General features: G+C 36.2%; 1 protein-coding gene across 1 annotated transcript in view; it reads right to left on the bottom strand.

The window, feature by feature from the left end:
- Positions 1-15,180, bottom strand: part of LOC122789363 (tyrosine-protein phosphatase non-receptor type 13-like) — a 2,815,362-nt gene that overhangs the window by 1,025,382 nt on the left and 1,774,800 nt on the right. The window contains exons 29-30 of the mRNA XM_044056752.1: positions 12,717-12,834; positions 8,004-8,214 (exon numbers count right to left, since the gene is read on the bottom strand). Of these exons, the coding sequence (XP_043912687.1) occupies positions 8,004-8,214; positions 12,717-12,834 (329 nt within the window). The remainder of the gene's footprint in view (positions 1-8,003; positions 8,215-12,716; positions 12,835-15,180) is intronic.

Here is a 15,180-nt window from a genome sequence, read left to right on the forward strand (position 1 = left end):
AGGGGTCAGTCAGGGTTAGCAGGGGGTTATGGGTAAGGGGAGGAGCTGGGAGCTCGGATCTATTAGCTGTGAAATAAGTTGCCAGCTCAGATCCGAGATCGGATCTGATACCCAAAGGTTGCTGACAAATGAAGTTCCTACTTCAGATGTTTACATTTTTTACTCTTTTCTTGGTGGTATGTACTATGTATACTAATAGCAAGTGAAATGGCATAATATAACAATTTTATAATGTGCAAGAGAACAAGACAAGCAGTAGAACAGAAAACCATGATGAAGGCCAGCATATAGGAATGTTTAAAAAAAGCTAAATGGGTGAACTTACTCAAGAAAACAGACAAATGGGGGAACATAGTATGAATTCTGCTTTTTGCTGTAATCTAATCTATATAGACAGATGCACTGACAAATACTTGTTACTTACTCAGAGCTAATTTGTAGTGGGCTGTGGGCAGTTGGCTAAATGCTACTTTTACACCATGCAAGCCTGTTACACAATCTTGATTTTTTTTGCACTCTATGTACAGAATCACTTACTGGTAGACTGTTTCTGGTACTATTCTGTTGTCTACTACTGACTGCTTTATCTTCACAGATCAATGTGGACTGGCAGGGGGTGCTTCATATAAAATTGTTTTTTATAATGATTATTTTGAATTCTATTCTCATAACTGGACATGCAGTATTTGGTCTGTCTGCTTAGGTGAAATTGTTGTAGGAAAGCTCAGATGATTCAAGAACTCATAGCAAATCCTATTTCAGACTTGCAGCACTTCTATCTTATGCTCACTGTACCATCATGATCATTCTGAAGGTTTTCAAACATTTCAGTATGATGGGATTATTAGACGTGTGGGATATAATAAAAATGTACAGATGGTGTACTCTTAAAAAAATATCAGTTTAATAACAAATATTAAGTACAACTACAAAATCACGTGCACAGCATCAGTAAATGCTTTTGCTCTACATGTAGAATTTCATCTGACATTCTGCATAAAGAAAAAGTAGACACTTACTGGTGCTTTTCATTTCATTTATTTATTTTTTACATTAAATTGATGGCTGTTTTAGGGGAGAACATTCTCTGTACCATTGTACTTTTTTCCTTTAATATGGCTGTTTTCTGTAATGATTTGATAGCATAGTACAACCCCCATGTCTTCCACTTCCTTGGAATAAATTATAACAGAGAAGAAGGGAAATTATGATAATAAACCTGTGCGTGTGTTTACTTATATGACATGACGATGGTTACTATAAAGAAGTACTGGTGCTTAACTAAAAGCCTTTTCATTCTGTTACAGCTGTTGGGTTCCTTAACTTATATAGCCCTTTTCTAAATTATAAGATAATACGGCACCTTGTGTTGTGTTGCAATCAAATCACAGAAAACGGCTCACGCTGTGACAGTTTCAGCATTTTCATGTTTACAAAGGTGATCTGAACTTTAAAGGACTCCAGAAGATAATTACTGACATAAGTAAAAGGTAGAACACACACACAGACACACACGTACAGGCTCTTTGCCTCCATATGCAGTTTATCATTCTTCTCTCTAAAAAGAAGGATGCAGCAGAAGAGTGTGTGTGTGTGTGTGTGTGTGTGTGTGTGTGTGTGTGTGTGTGTGTGTGTGTGTGTGTGTGTGTGTGTGTGTGTGTGTGTGTACAGATTTTTGCAGAATATCCAGATTTTTGCATCACATATTTGGGCTGTTTTTCATAAAATTGTGGTTTTCTGGCAAATTAGTGGCAAATCATTAAAGATTAAAGATTGAAGTTAGAAAATAATGACAGGTGTTTGAGTTTCAGATTTCATACCATCCAGAAAATTCATACTAATGCAAAACCTACTACTTCTAAGTTATAAGAGCAATATTTAAAATTGCCCTTATTTTTGGGCTTTTGTCCCACTTCTATGTATGGCTTTGTCCAGATTTCTTGCTTTGATGTTGAGGTATGATAAATGTGTCAGAGCCATCACTGTCAGCCAGAGACATTTCAAATTGTGACATACTTGTTGCACCCCACTCCCCCATGTAGTTACTCTGATGTGTTCAAGCAAGGCAAGGAGCAGTTATGCAGTGAAAGTGTGCAGAGTATCCCCCCCTATCCAAGGTAGACACATGTACTACAGTGGCTTTTCATCTGTCCTTGATTTTGCAGAATGTTCTGGTTTTCTGTCATATTTTTATACTGTTGATTTCTACTTCTTATTATTCAGAAAATTCACGTTGCAGTGGCAGGTAAGGTAAGCTTGTCTGAGATTGTAAGATGCAAGTAAGCTTTAATAAGTATACTGTTAAAGAATTACCAACACTGAAAGCCTTTTTGTTGTTGCCATGCAGAGAATATTTACATAACTAGATAGCATATAAGCCTTAGGTATTGAAATGCATATCATGACTGTATTTGTAATAAAGGACAGGATTACAGTATTTTCAGAAGCTCATTACATTTGTTGGAGACTTGCAATCATCTTTGCATGCTTTACCCGCACAGTAAACAGAATGCCAGTCTATCATGTGTGGTCCATAACCTGTGCAGTAATCCTTTAAGCAATTTATCTTGAGCTTGTTTCTTGTTTGCTGTTCATTTTTTTACTTTGATCATGTTTTCCACATGAAACAAGTAGATAGTTGTTGTCAGGCAGCAGGTCTTTTTTGGATAAGAAACATTTTTACAAGTGAGGGTATGACAGAGATTGCTACTTTCAGTGTGTTACTTGATACTTTTATAAAGCCAAATATACATTATTATTAAAACTGCAGTGCAAGGAGAAGTGGTTTGAGTTGAGTGCTGCTTGTTTTTTATACTTGATTTTGACTGTCATTCTAGTAATGTGTTTAAAAAGTTATTTATTTTTTCATGCCTCACAACCTTTTTGTTTCCATCTAGATATTAAGTAAGCTGTCATGTAGCTAATGTATTGAAATATTTTTTTTTCTTCTCCATTTCATTTTGTCTTGTTTGGACTCTTCATAATGATGGTTTGACACCCAGGGCAGCATATTTAATTAAAGTCCCAGTTTTTGTGGTTTTGAACATAGCTCCACCTCTTTCTAGCTGGCCACACCCCTTCCCATTGTCCCCACCTATTCAGCTGTCTCCTGCAGCCCCCCCTTTGATTTGAAGTCACCAGCCGCCACCGGATTTAACCTCCACATTCAATTTATTAAAAAAACAAAACATCCAGCTCTTGGCCAATTGTGGAGAATCAAATATTTTCTTAAACACGGTGGCAGAAAACATTACATTCAGCTTACCTACTTTTTACCCTCTTATATGCTTCTCCTATATGTATAAATCTGCAATATACTAAAAAACTAAGCTTAAGCAATGCTATAATAAAGTAACAAAATTTACTGGCAGCCTCCAATCCAGGACCCATCACTTATTGGCTTTTAGGCAATAACTATCCAGTTATCTCTCCTACTTTTAATTAAACATAGACTTTTTATTTTGCATTTTTTTGTATTTTTTCTGGAGCTTTTCTCCCCAGATCTTGTTGTCCAAACAAATGCAAATAAACAAACATTTAGACCAAATGAAAACACCTCAGATATTCACTGAAAAGAAAATTATAGGCCTCTGCAACATGAGTTATAATGCATGACTAAAAAACTCTCTCCTTATACTCAATATCATACAGATTTGCACAGGGATCTACGTAAGTTCTAAACTAGGAAAGGCCCTATACATTTGATCTTCTTCACCTCCACAGACAGAGGGTCACAACTAACATCCATTATAGAAACCTAAATCTCTTCCACGACCTTAACACTGCCTACCAATGCCACTGGTACATACCCATGCACACCCTGCATTTAGAACAGACTCTCTCTGCATATCAAGCAGAGTCATTCCTTAGCAACTATAAAATCAGATTTAAGAATGGGTGGACTGCAAATTCCTACCTGGGGTATGTGGGAATAGCTGGCTTACTAGGAATATCTAAGAGACTGCTTTCATGATGTTGCTATGAATTTCCATGGTCTTCATAAGCGATAAACATAATCTGAACCTATGGTATGCAGCCAGCTCCAACAACACGAGGCTATTCTCTATAAAAATCAGGCATTGAGCTGGTACAATGTATGGAAGACTCCACTGACATGCATACCATCCATGGCCTGTGAATATTTAAGTAACTCTCTTAGACTGATTTATATCATGAAATTGCATTGGCAAGATGACACTTCGGAACTGCACTGCTACTTCCAACACAAATTTATTTATTTATTTAGCATTTGTTTATCAGGAAAGTCCAGCCAGGATGACTAGCAAACCCCTTTTCAACAGAAGCCCTGGAAGAAAAGCTTTAAAGTTAGGTTACAACTTACAGAGATTTACTACAAGTTAGGAACAAATAAGATAGTTTAACCATAAATATTGCACACATACATTAAGTATAAGGCTAACCTTGTTAGAATATCTAAGAATATCACTTTAACAAATTATCAGCTTTTAGGGAGATGCATCAGCTGGTGCAACATGACAAATGCACAAAATTCTAACCCACTGACCACTTGTGTTACAATATCCCTTGGGTTCAAATCATCAGCATCTCAGCTACCTTCCCAGAAGAATCTCAAGAGTCTCAAGCCACTTTTCAGTTCATACCCACTACATCCACTGCTAGTTACAACAAAGACAAGTGCTGCTGGGTTAAAGGCAAGAATTATAAGCAAGGATCACATCAATGATCCATTATGTATACCATAGATTTTCTAACAAAGATCCCCAAAGTGGGCATCTAATGTTATCTTGAAATGATTTTTACCAGCTACTCTTTTGAGCTCATAGGGCAATTTATTCATACAATCAGCCTTACCTTGACTTACACTTTTTTTATATTCAGTCTGTCATAAGAAGGCTTTTCTCATCTCTTATACCATCATGTGCATGACACCATGAATACGTCATGACACAGTGCCATTCTCTACTATTATGATGACATGTTCATACTCTTTTATTCAACCACAACCATTCTCAGAGATCAAAGCAAGCTCCAAATTGAATTTGTCTTCTGACATGACTAACTCCAACCTAATGTTAAATATGAGAGTAAAAAATCAAAAGCAATGCAATTACTCTTCATTGCATTTTGATCAAAGATGCACATTTCTAACCATAACATTTAAAAAACATCCCCCCTCCTGAAAAAGTTGTACCAAGTACCTGAAAATATACCTTGACCAATGCTTAAACTAAGGCACCCATAGATGGAACATCATTAGAGGAAAAAAAGTGTGTTTCTAGGTCTGTTACACAGAGTGAAGCAGTTCCTAACAAACAATGCAAGAAAAATGATAGCCTCTGCAGTTTTGTTACTAACATTTGTCTATGCACACCACATTCTTGCTACCACCTCACCAGCTCTATTAGATAAAATTAATGCAGCCAATCTGAAAGAAATCTCTATGCTGTCCTTAACATACTCCAATGGACATAATTCTCAAATAAGCTTAAATATAACCTGTTTGCTACAGCACACAAACTAAGTAATGCAGATGCTCATCTCAAACAAATGACCAAAGCATACTCCGTGCATACACTCTTCTATTCTTCTCACTAAAGCTACACATCATGCAGTCTAATAATCAGTTAATACCTAAACTTTTTCCGTAGTTAAATTTTGGAAGTTCTCTCCAGCAATGTGCAAAATTAGTGGGGTATGAAACTTTCCAACACTTTAACAGGACAAGACACTTTATCTGCATCTGTGTGGGTGGCAGCACAATTCTTCATCAACCATATACCTTCATAATGGCTTTTAGGTTACCCATGGTGTATTTCTGCAGACAGACTATACAGACTATGACTAAATATGGCTTTCCTTCAATACGAGCAGTCCTTTTACACCTATAGCAAGTAAGAGTTGTTAAATAAAATATATAGATTCATATAATCAGCAAAGCAGGTTAATAGAACTATGCTGCATATTAGTACAAGTTTGTCAAGAGTATGCAATGACAAAATAAGTAATAAGAAAATAGAAGATCAAATAACATTGTTTTTAATAGTGTGGCAGCACTGGATATTAGTATGTTTGGAAAGTGCAGTAAAGCACTGAGTAATAAATAAAGGGAATAACAGTATATGCAATTAACACATATTTACATAAACATATTGCCAGAGAAACAGTTGTAAGTTATATGGTATTACTCTATGACAGATTTTCTAATTGGAAGACTGTGGATGAGTTATCAAACACTTACCAATCCAACATTATACCATTTCTTATCCTGTTCATTCTACATGCCAATTAAAATTTTTATTAGCAAACACTTAAAATCTGTCTTTCCAGAAAAGTCACATTCTTAGTTGAATGGATCTAATACTTAAATTATTTCATATATTCTGAAATTCACAGAGATATTTTCAACATCATTTACTACATGTTACACGTATTTATAAAGCAGCATAATTATTACAGTAGCGTCTCTCTACAAATCCCATTTGTGCTTATAAATTGACTTAGCTGAAGATCGCATCAAATGTTTTTACATAGCAGCACACTTTTCTGATTCATATCTGACGTTGTACTTTTTTTATTTCTATATGTTTATATACATCATATGATGTATATGTTTATATACATCATACGGTATTTCTATGATAAGGGAAGTCTGAAAGGTGAATCTGGAAGTCAAGCTACAGATTCCCTGAAATGCTCTAGGAACTGCAGAAATACTTGTCATACACTGTACTTCTCTCATGGAATATATAACTTTACTCTTACTTACCCAGGAAGTGAATATAACTATGGTGACTAAGGCAGTGTCAGTTCTGAAATGCATACAGTACAGCATTCATAGCCAAACCCCTAAAACAAGAACGTGCTTCTGGGATTGAGCATCAGAAATGCAAAGACAATGAGCAGTGTGTGAATATGCTGGCTAGTACAAAAATGTATACTATTATAAGACTACCAGCTATTGTGGAGGGGGAATACTGGTGATGTGTCTGACATTATAAAATATCTGGAGGAGGCCCATCATTTTGAGAAACCTGGACAGCACTGATTTTACACCTAAAGTCATTAGCTATGATTAGAGTATGCCGTTCATTCAGGTTATGCTTGCCTTCATACTATGTTAAATGATTCTTTCAGGGAACTAGATAGTTCATCCATGACAGAAACTGTGATTTATAGTGAATGGAAGTTTCTTACCATAATAAGATACAAAAGGATCTTGTAAATGTATAAATCAATGAATAATCAGTAAAGGTGGTAATGTTAAGTTCAAGCTCAACAAAAGCTAAAAAACATGAATTTTTCATGTGTGGGTAACATTTCAGTACATATACTGTACACTGATATTCAGAATAAAAAGGTGAACAAAAATTTGGTATTTATTCCAGCACATTCATACCACTCAGGATAGATTAGGGATGTTAACACTGCAAATTGAAATACAGTAAATCAGGCTTTATTAAAAATGGAAGTTGCACATTCCTCGGGGACAAATGCTAATAGGAATTAAAGTAGCATATAAATAAATATTGAAATTATATCAATATAATGCTAATGTTAACGCAAACAGAAATCAAGAACATAAAAAATCTCTGTTTTCATTTGCAGGAAGCTTAGCTGCACAGTATTTTTATGACCGACTCTAGTAATACATATTTTTTTCAGTCTGTCATTATTTTAAGATATAAACTTATCATAGTTATTTAAATTAACTGGGACACTGCCATCTGGAAAGTTGTCAGTCAGCAGCTTTTTGAAAAGTACTTAAATCTATAGCTATATATGTAAAGTCAGATGGTTAGCAAGATACTACTGCATGTTTTAGATGGATTTAAAATTATATGCTGGTATAAATGTTCTGTTGTCATGTTTTCTCAAAGTGGTCTTCTTCCAGCTCTCTAACATCAGCAAAGCTAATTGCCACCTGCAGAACAAACTCTCAAATTTTACATGTTTCTGGGATTCATGCACTCTTTATTTTAACTGAAAATGTGCAGTGATTGTTTCAATTCTAGTAGCATTACCTTATTGCTTTAATCTGTACTTCTGGACCAGCGGATTCACAAGCTTTCACGGCTTCAGTTAGAGTCATTCCCATACTACACACACCACAGATGTAAATGATCTTGTCACCTGGTCGCAGGCTACCTTCTCGACCAGCAGGTGAACCTTCTACAATCTCCAGAACATAAATATCTTGCCACCTGCTTCCAGCTCCTCCAGTTAGCTTTAAGCCTATGAATCAAAAATGGAATGCTCATGTTTAATTTAATTTATAAATCAATACCAGCTTTAAATGAAATTTTAATACGTATATCATGTTTTCCTTACAAATCTGTAAAAATTCTGCTTCACAGGTGGATTAACTATGCAATTTTTTTTTTTTTTGGGGGGGGTTATATGTTCATTCCTTCACATGCCTGTTTTACTCTCTCTGGTATCAGAAACTGAGATAGCCTGTCAGTGTAGCAGTTCTCTGAAGTGAAACAATGAATGGAAATGTGGATGCAGCTGAACATTACACTCAATCTAAACTGTAGTTTTTACTATTGTTCTATGAAAAATAACAGAAACACTGTCACTTAAAACTTCTGAGCACGTGGTAACTATAGAATAATACACAAAAACAATAGCATACAAAATAATAAAGTCCTGCTTGTTGCTGATATTGTGGTATATTATCCTGTTACTAAAATGGATGCAGGACCTTTCCTTGAAAAAAAGATTTGGGAAAAGCAATTTCCTTGCAGAAAAAAAATGTGTGAGAAATGGTTTCAGTCAAACTTCTCAAATTTGCAAAAAGTGTCAGTGTGACACACCCCTCCCCTCTTCTCTCTCTATTTAACATAATGAAACCGAGAGCACTGCATATTGGGTAGAAGGATAAAACACTTTTCATCATCTGTAAAGGTCTAAGTTAACTGGCTCAAACAGAAGCACCTATTTGTCGGAGTACCCCTTCCCCCAATCACAAAAGCATAAGGAAATTGTGCTACTCCTTACCCATGTCATAATTAGGTTGTAAACAAATATCCTGATACAATGTATTCATGGTTATTTTATTTAATCTCATTAATTTTTACCTGGGGTGTTGTGAATATGCAATAATGTGGCTAAGAATGTGGATGGAATTTGTACCCATTCAGAATATGTTGCATGCACTTTATTCTCATACAGTGTTACTTGGTTTAAGTGTAGCAGAAGTAAATTATGTTGAAGATGCTTGTTATGTTGTTTGTTGTTTCCAGGCTACGGGGAGGTTGAAGAATGGAACTGTAGCAATTTTAATTTACTCAAGCTAGTTTTCATCTTGCTTTCTCTTATTGTTATAATATGAAGCCTAACTTATAAGGTATCATCTTAGATAAGCTTTAAATGCTGCCCACTGAATGTCAGGTTTAGTATTATTGGATATTATGTTTTTCTGGAATTCACTTAACATGTTATTAATTATCTGTTTTAATTTCTTTGAGCTTTAATAACAACATTTAAAAAACAATTTCACATGTGGTCTGTATTTGGGTATTAATAAAGTCAATATGCAACTAAATTTTAGTGTGTTCAGATGAGAAACATGGATCAACTCTTAAGTTCAGTTCTGTTGCCAAAACAGCATTAGAGATGAGAAAAAAATGATCCTGGACGAGGATTTATGACAATGTGAATAAAAAAATAAATTGATTTAACTGAGGATCTGCATATCTAATAGGATCTGAAAAATGTTTAAACCTAAGACGGCTTAGGCTACATTTATGGCATTTAGATTAAATTTTCCTAGTCTACCTTTCTGGGGATCAATTATCACATTCCAGTTCCCTCCTAAAATAAGATAATAATTTTTAAATTTGGACTAATATATTTAAGATGAATGTTACTTGGTTGGTACATGGTGCATACAGGTTAAATAAGACAATGAGTTTGTCTAGTGGCTTGAGTTTTCAAATAATATGATACCATCTGCCATTATTTTGAATAATTTTACTTATAAAATTTGTTTTAAGTAAAATATCACCTTCAGAGTTATTGGTATTATCACCTGCAAAACAAATACGTTTAATCTCACAAACACATCATGTTGCACAGTGCATGAAAGGAACTGCTATTACTTTTCTGCTGATGACACCTCAGTAACATTACAGAATTAAGGTTGTACAGCTAGTGAGTATGTTTTCAACTGGTGATATGTCTCCTCATGGTAAGCTTTCCTGTGGCCTTCGACTGTTTTCAGTTCAAGTTGCTTAACACTGAAGATATTAGCAATACTTTCAAACCGGCATGCTATAATAAATCTTCTGTGTTGGTCTCCTTCCTAACCACATGATTATTCAATGTACTTCCATCGTATTTATTTGTATGGCACCACAGCAAAGAGGATTAATCACTCACACCTATGCACTCGCACATATTTATGGCACCATGACATTTTCTAAGGATGGCTTTCTCAGCTACAGGATTTCCAAATTAATAGGAGGCATCATATGAAAGGCTAAAATGTAAACAGGAAATGGCACCAAGATAGTCAATGTAGGAGCTAATGCAGTGGAGACAACCACTAATTTCTTTTCTTACTCGTATTTTTATATTTACAGTCATATGTTCATAATTTATTGAGCTAAATGCTACTAAGGGAGATTGTGTGAAATGCCACAGGGGAAATAAGAATGTACTGTCCCTGCCCATTTGATGATGCTGAAGATAAAGATATCTGTAACGCAAACTGCACATCTTTTGTGATATTTAAATATGCATAATTTTTCAGATGTATATAAATATCACAAAGGAGCAGTCAGAAAGGAATTTCTCTGCATCTTTTGAAAGCTTAAGTCTGGCCGAACAAATGTGTTGCTAACATTGAGTGTCGCATTAGCAAAGGAACTTTAAGCAAGTACCAAACTTGTGAAAATAACTTGCTGAAAGCTACTTTCATTACATTTCACACTAGGTTTGATTTGCTGTTGGTAGCCTCCTTTTCTCCCTCCATGTGGCCCAATACTTTATACATCGGTAGTTACAAGGCTTGCAGTCCAGCGGTCCACTGAAGAGCCTAGTTCTAATTCCAATTTGTTCTTAAGAACTGTCTGGTAAAGTGGCATACTCAAGGTCTCAAAATAGGCAAATGACGGTTTTTATTGGGTTATGGTATGATTCATCAACTGAGTGACCCACAAACCTACTAGTCTCTTCAAGCTGAATGGTCTCAACTCAACAACTTTTCTTTCTGTGGGAGCATATACCAGTCAATGCATGAACAAAGCCATTTGCACATGTGCTGGCATAATGCTTAAGTTGTTTACCTATAGACACAAGGTATAGGGCTTGATTCCCACCTTTGAATGAAACTGGAAAGGCTCAAAATGGCCCACAAGGGCAGCTAGCCTAGTGCTTACATCATCATCATGATCATCAACCCCCTTCTAGGGCTGAGGGCTGGCATAATGGTTAAGGTGTTCACCTCACAGACACAAAGTACATGGTTTGATTCTCATCTTTCTCATCTGACAGACACAATGTACATGGCTTGATTCTCATATTTCTCTCCTGACAGACACAAAGTGCATGGTTTGATTCTCAGCTTTCTCACCTCACAGACACAAAGTACATGGCTTGATTCTCAGCTTTGAAAGGGAAATTGGCTAGGCTTATAATGGCCCACAAGAGCAGTTAGCCTAGTACTTACTGATGATCCTATAAACCTATGCAAGTAACATAACTAACTCCAAGGAAAACAAAAAAAAAAACTTGAGGTTATTTTTAAAATGTCATCCTTTGACATTTTAATCAAACAAACTCACAGATCTGTGGCTTGCTGAAAAGCAACATGGTGGATCCAAACAAAATACAGATTGTTGCAGAAAGTGTACAAACCACAGAAAAGACTGAGGAAGAAGATAATGCTGCAGAAGGCTGAGTTTTGGAAATGCTGTTTGTGGGGAATATTGGCTTTGGGTATTTGAAACAGGAACTGCGTAAAAAAGTGCAAAATATAGCAAGGATCTGATTAATACTTCCAATTAGTTGGGTCATATCCAAGACAGCTAAAAATAGGAAAGGGGGTGTGGGAATAATATACTTGTATGGAAGAGGAACAAGCAGCGTTCTGTTCTTCCAGTTCAAAGGTGATAGAATTAACAGTGAGAAGACAGGGAAAGGAGGCAATAAAATGGAAAAAGAAAAAAAGGAAGGACTGAGATGTGAAGAGGAGAAAATATTAAAGAACTAAGATGTGGGTAGGGAAAAAGTAAAACCATAATAAAATGTGGCTTCAGCCACAAAAGTGGGATGTCTGAAACAGGAAAGTGGGATGGGTTTGGCATAATGGTTAAAGTATTCACGTTATAGACAGAAGGTACAAGGTTTGATTCTGACCTCAAAATGGTTGGGCTGGTATAATGGTTAAGGTGATTACTCACAGATACAATGTACAGAGTTTGATTCTCACATTTGAAAGGGAAATTGTCAAGACTTAAAATACCCTACAAGGGCAGCTAGCCGAGTACTTGCCTATGAACCTATGACAGGTGATGGGAGGGACAGCTGTACATTCAGTCTCATGACGGAATTAACTTAACAAGTTTGTTTTAAAACTAATAAGACACATTAAAAGACTACTGATTTTAAAACAGATTAAACTATTTAATATCACTTTGCTGCTAAGTATGGAATACAACACCTGTGGTCACATCTTTTTTTAAAAAAGCCCTCACTATCAGAAAACAATACAGAAAATATACATATACCTAGTTGTCCATTGGAGCCTTTCACCAAGTTGATATCAGGAATCTGTTCTGGAGTCCACTGAATGCACATTTCTTCAGCTTGATCATTCACCACTGCATTTAGATCAATAGCAGAGCTCTGTGGGGAAAATAAAACTACTTAACTGCTGTGTTCTTATTCTTTTCCAGTCTAAAGTAAAACAGAAGCACATTAAATTTACAAACTGTCTGAAAATGTTCTGATGTTTCTGATGTGTATTCACAGTTTTGAATGACAGGACAGTTACACTGGGGTTAGATGCATACTCTACTAGTTCACATGGAGAGTTCTACTGGCCGATTCATGTGTCCATATCTAGGACAACAGAGCACTGCAGTCTGTTGCTGTGCTTGCTTGTTAAATGATTATTATTCATGGCTTTAATAAAAGCATTAATAATTGAAGGCTAAAAAAGATAATGTCCACCATGCTCCATCTTCTCACTTCATGTTTTGGAAGAAAGCCTTAATAGTCATCAAATGTTTATATGTTCTGAGCCTTGTTCTGTTCTCTCTCTCTCTGTTTTGTAAATAACATTAAAGTAACCATTAACTCATCAATAAATGTTACGTGTTACGTAATATGTTATGCTGATGATATAATTACAGATAAGGATTTCCATAAGTCCCATCTAAAATGAGCTCTAAAAAGATGTCATAAAATATAATTCAATTTTATTATTTATTTATTTCCAGTTTGAATACTGGGGAAGTCTGTTTTCAGTGGAGGCCTGGGGAGAAAAGCTCCATAACACAGAATACAGTAAAGATACAAGTTACAGTTAAAAGAACAAGTTACAAATGTATGAATTCAATACAAAGCATGAGCAATTTAGCTCATTGTGAAAGGTCATATGGATTATACTGTACAGATTCATTTAGACATACATTCATTCATTTAAAATAAGAAACTATTTACAATATTTACATAGTTGAAATAATTTGGGAAATAGCTATGGGAGGATATAATAAGTTATAGAGAGCTTAAGAACACAGGAGGAAATCCTCCCGGGGGCATTTACTTAAAGAGAATTAGGAAGGGTGAAAGCAGATACATTTCCATTTGGAGGACAGGTATGTGAATAGTTGGGTTTTGAAATTATCTGTGTTTGGCATTGTCCTTAGTGCAGAAGGGAGTGAATTCATTTCTTGCCTAGGGAGATAGAAAGGAGAAGTTGGCCAGCAGGTCATTTAGGCTTGTGGATAGTAATTAAGTTTTGGTGTTCAGATCTGAGGGTTCTATTGGGGTGTAGGGGGAAGGATGTCTGTTTGAGCAGGGCATTTTGTTGGGTGAAATATGAGTCTATGTGCTGTAGTAAGTTGGAGGTAGTCTAGGTAATTTGTGAGCTCTAGCCAATTCAGAGACTGGAGGGTAAGACAGTGATGGGTGGAAGTTTTGGCTGTTGGTGCAAATTTGGTGATTTTGTTATAACAGTTTTCAAGCTTAGAGGTGATGGAAGAGGTCAAGTTAGTTAGAAGAGGGGCTCCATACAGCAGGGAAGGAAGAAGGCAAGTAGTGGCCAGAGTATGCCTAGTAGAGGTGGAGAGGAAGCAATTGTTCCTGTATAGCATTCCTAACTTTTGCTGGGTTTTCTTTATATTTTGCTGAATGTGGATATCAAACTTGAGGTGATCCTCTATAGTAACACCGAGAAGTTTGGCGAAGGGAACCACTTCGATAGGAGAGTTGGTTTGGCTAAGGACTTCAAAGGAACTTTTGTCATGTGAGAAAGTTTTTGAGGCTGGGAATAGTAGTACTTTAAATTTGTTTGCATTGAGAGAGAGGTGATTTTGCACATCCAGGTCTCAGTAGTTGAGAAGGCAGTTTGGGTTTTAGTTAGCAATTCAGGAGATTAGAGGAAGAGCGGACTAAAGTTGAGTTGTCTGCATACTGAATGACTTTGGCGCCAGGAATTGCAGAGTGAAAATTATTGATAAAGATATTAAATAGCATAGGCCCGAGGATGGACCCCTGTGGTACGCCGGTTGGGATGGGTAAGAAAGGAGAGGTGGCTTTTTTTCATTTCACAGCCTGAGCTCTATCTGACAGGTAACTTGAGAACCAGGATAGAGTATTTTGGGAGAGATTTAGGTTTGAGAAATAACAGAGAAGGTGCTTGTGGGAAACAGTATTGAATGCCTTAGAGAGATCTAGGAGAACTGTAGATATTAAGTGTCCAGAATCTCGGGCTTGATTGACACTTTCTATGAAGGAGAGTAGTGCGGTTATAGTGCTATGCCCTGGGCGGAAGCCATATTGGATTGGGGTAAGAAGCTGGTTTTGGGTCAGAAAAGGCATAAGTTAGAGGTGGATGCATTTTTCTAGGTTTTGGAGATTGGTGAGAGAAGAGCAATGGGGCGGAAGTTTGAGATGTTAGTGTTTTTGCTTCCCTTATGGAGAGGAAGAATAAAGGCAGAACGCCAGAGTTTAGGGACATAGGATTCT

Source organism: Protopterus annectens, chromosome 14.part0, assembly GCF_019279795.1.
Source record: "Protopterus annectens isolate FY-2018-M chromosome 14.part0, PAN1.0, whole genome shotgun sequence".
Taxonomy (NCBI): domain Eukaryota; kingdom Metazoa; phylum Chordata; order Ceratodontiformes; family Protopteridae; genus Protopterus; species Protopterus annectens.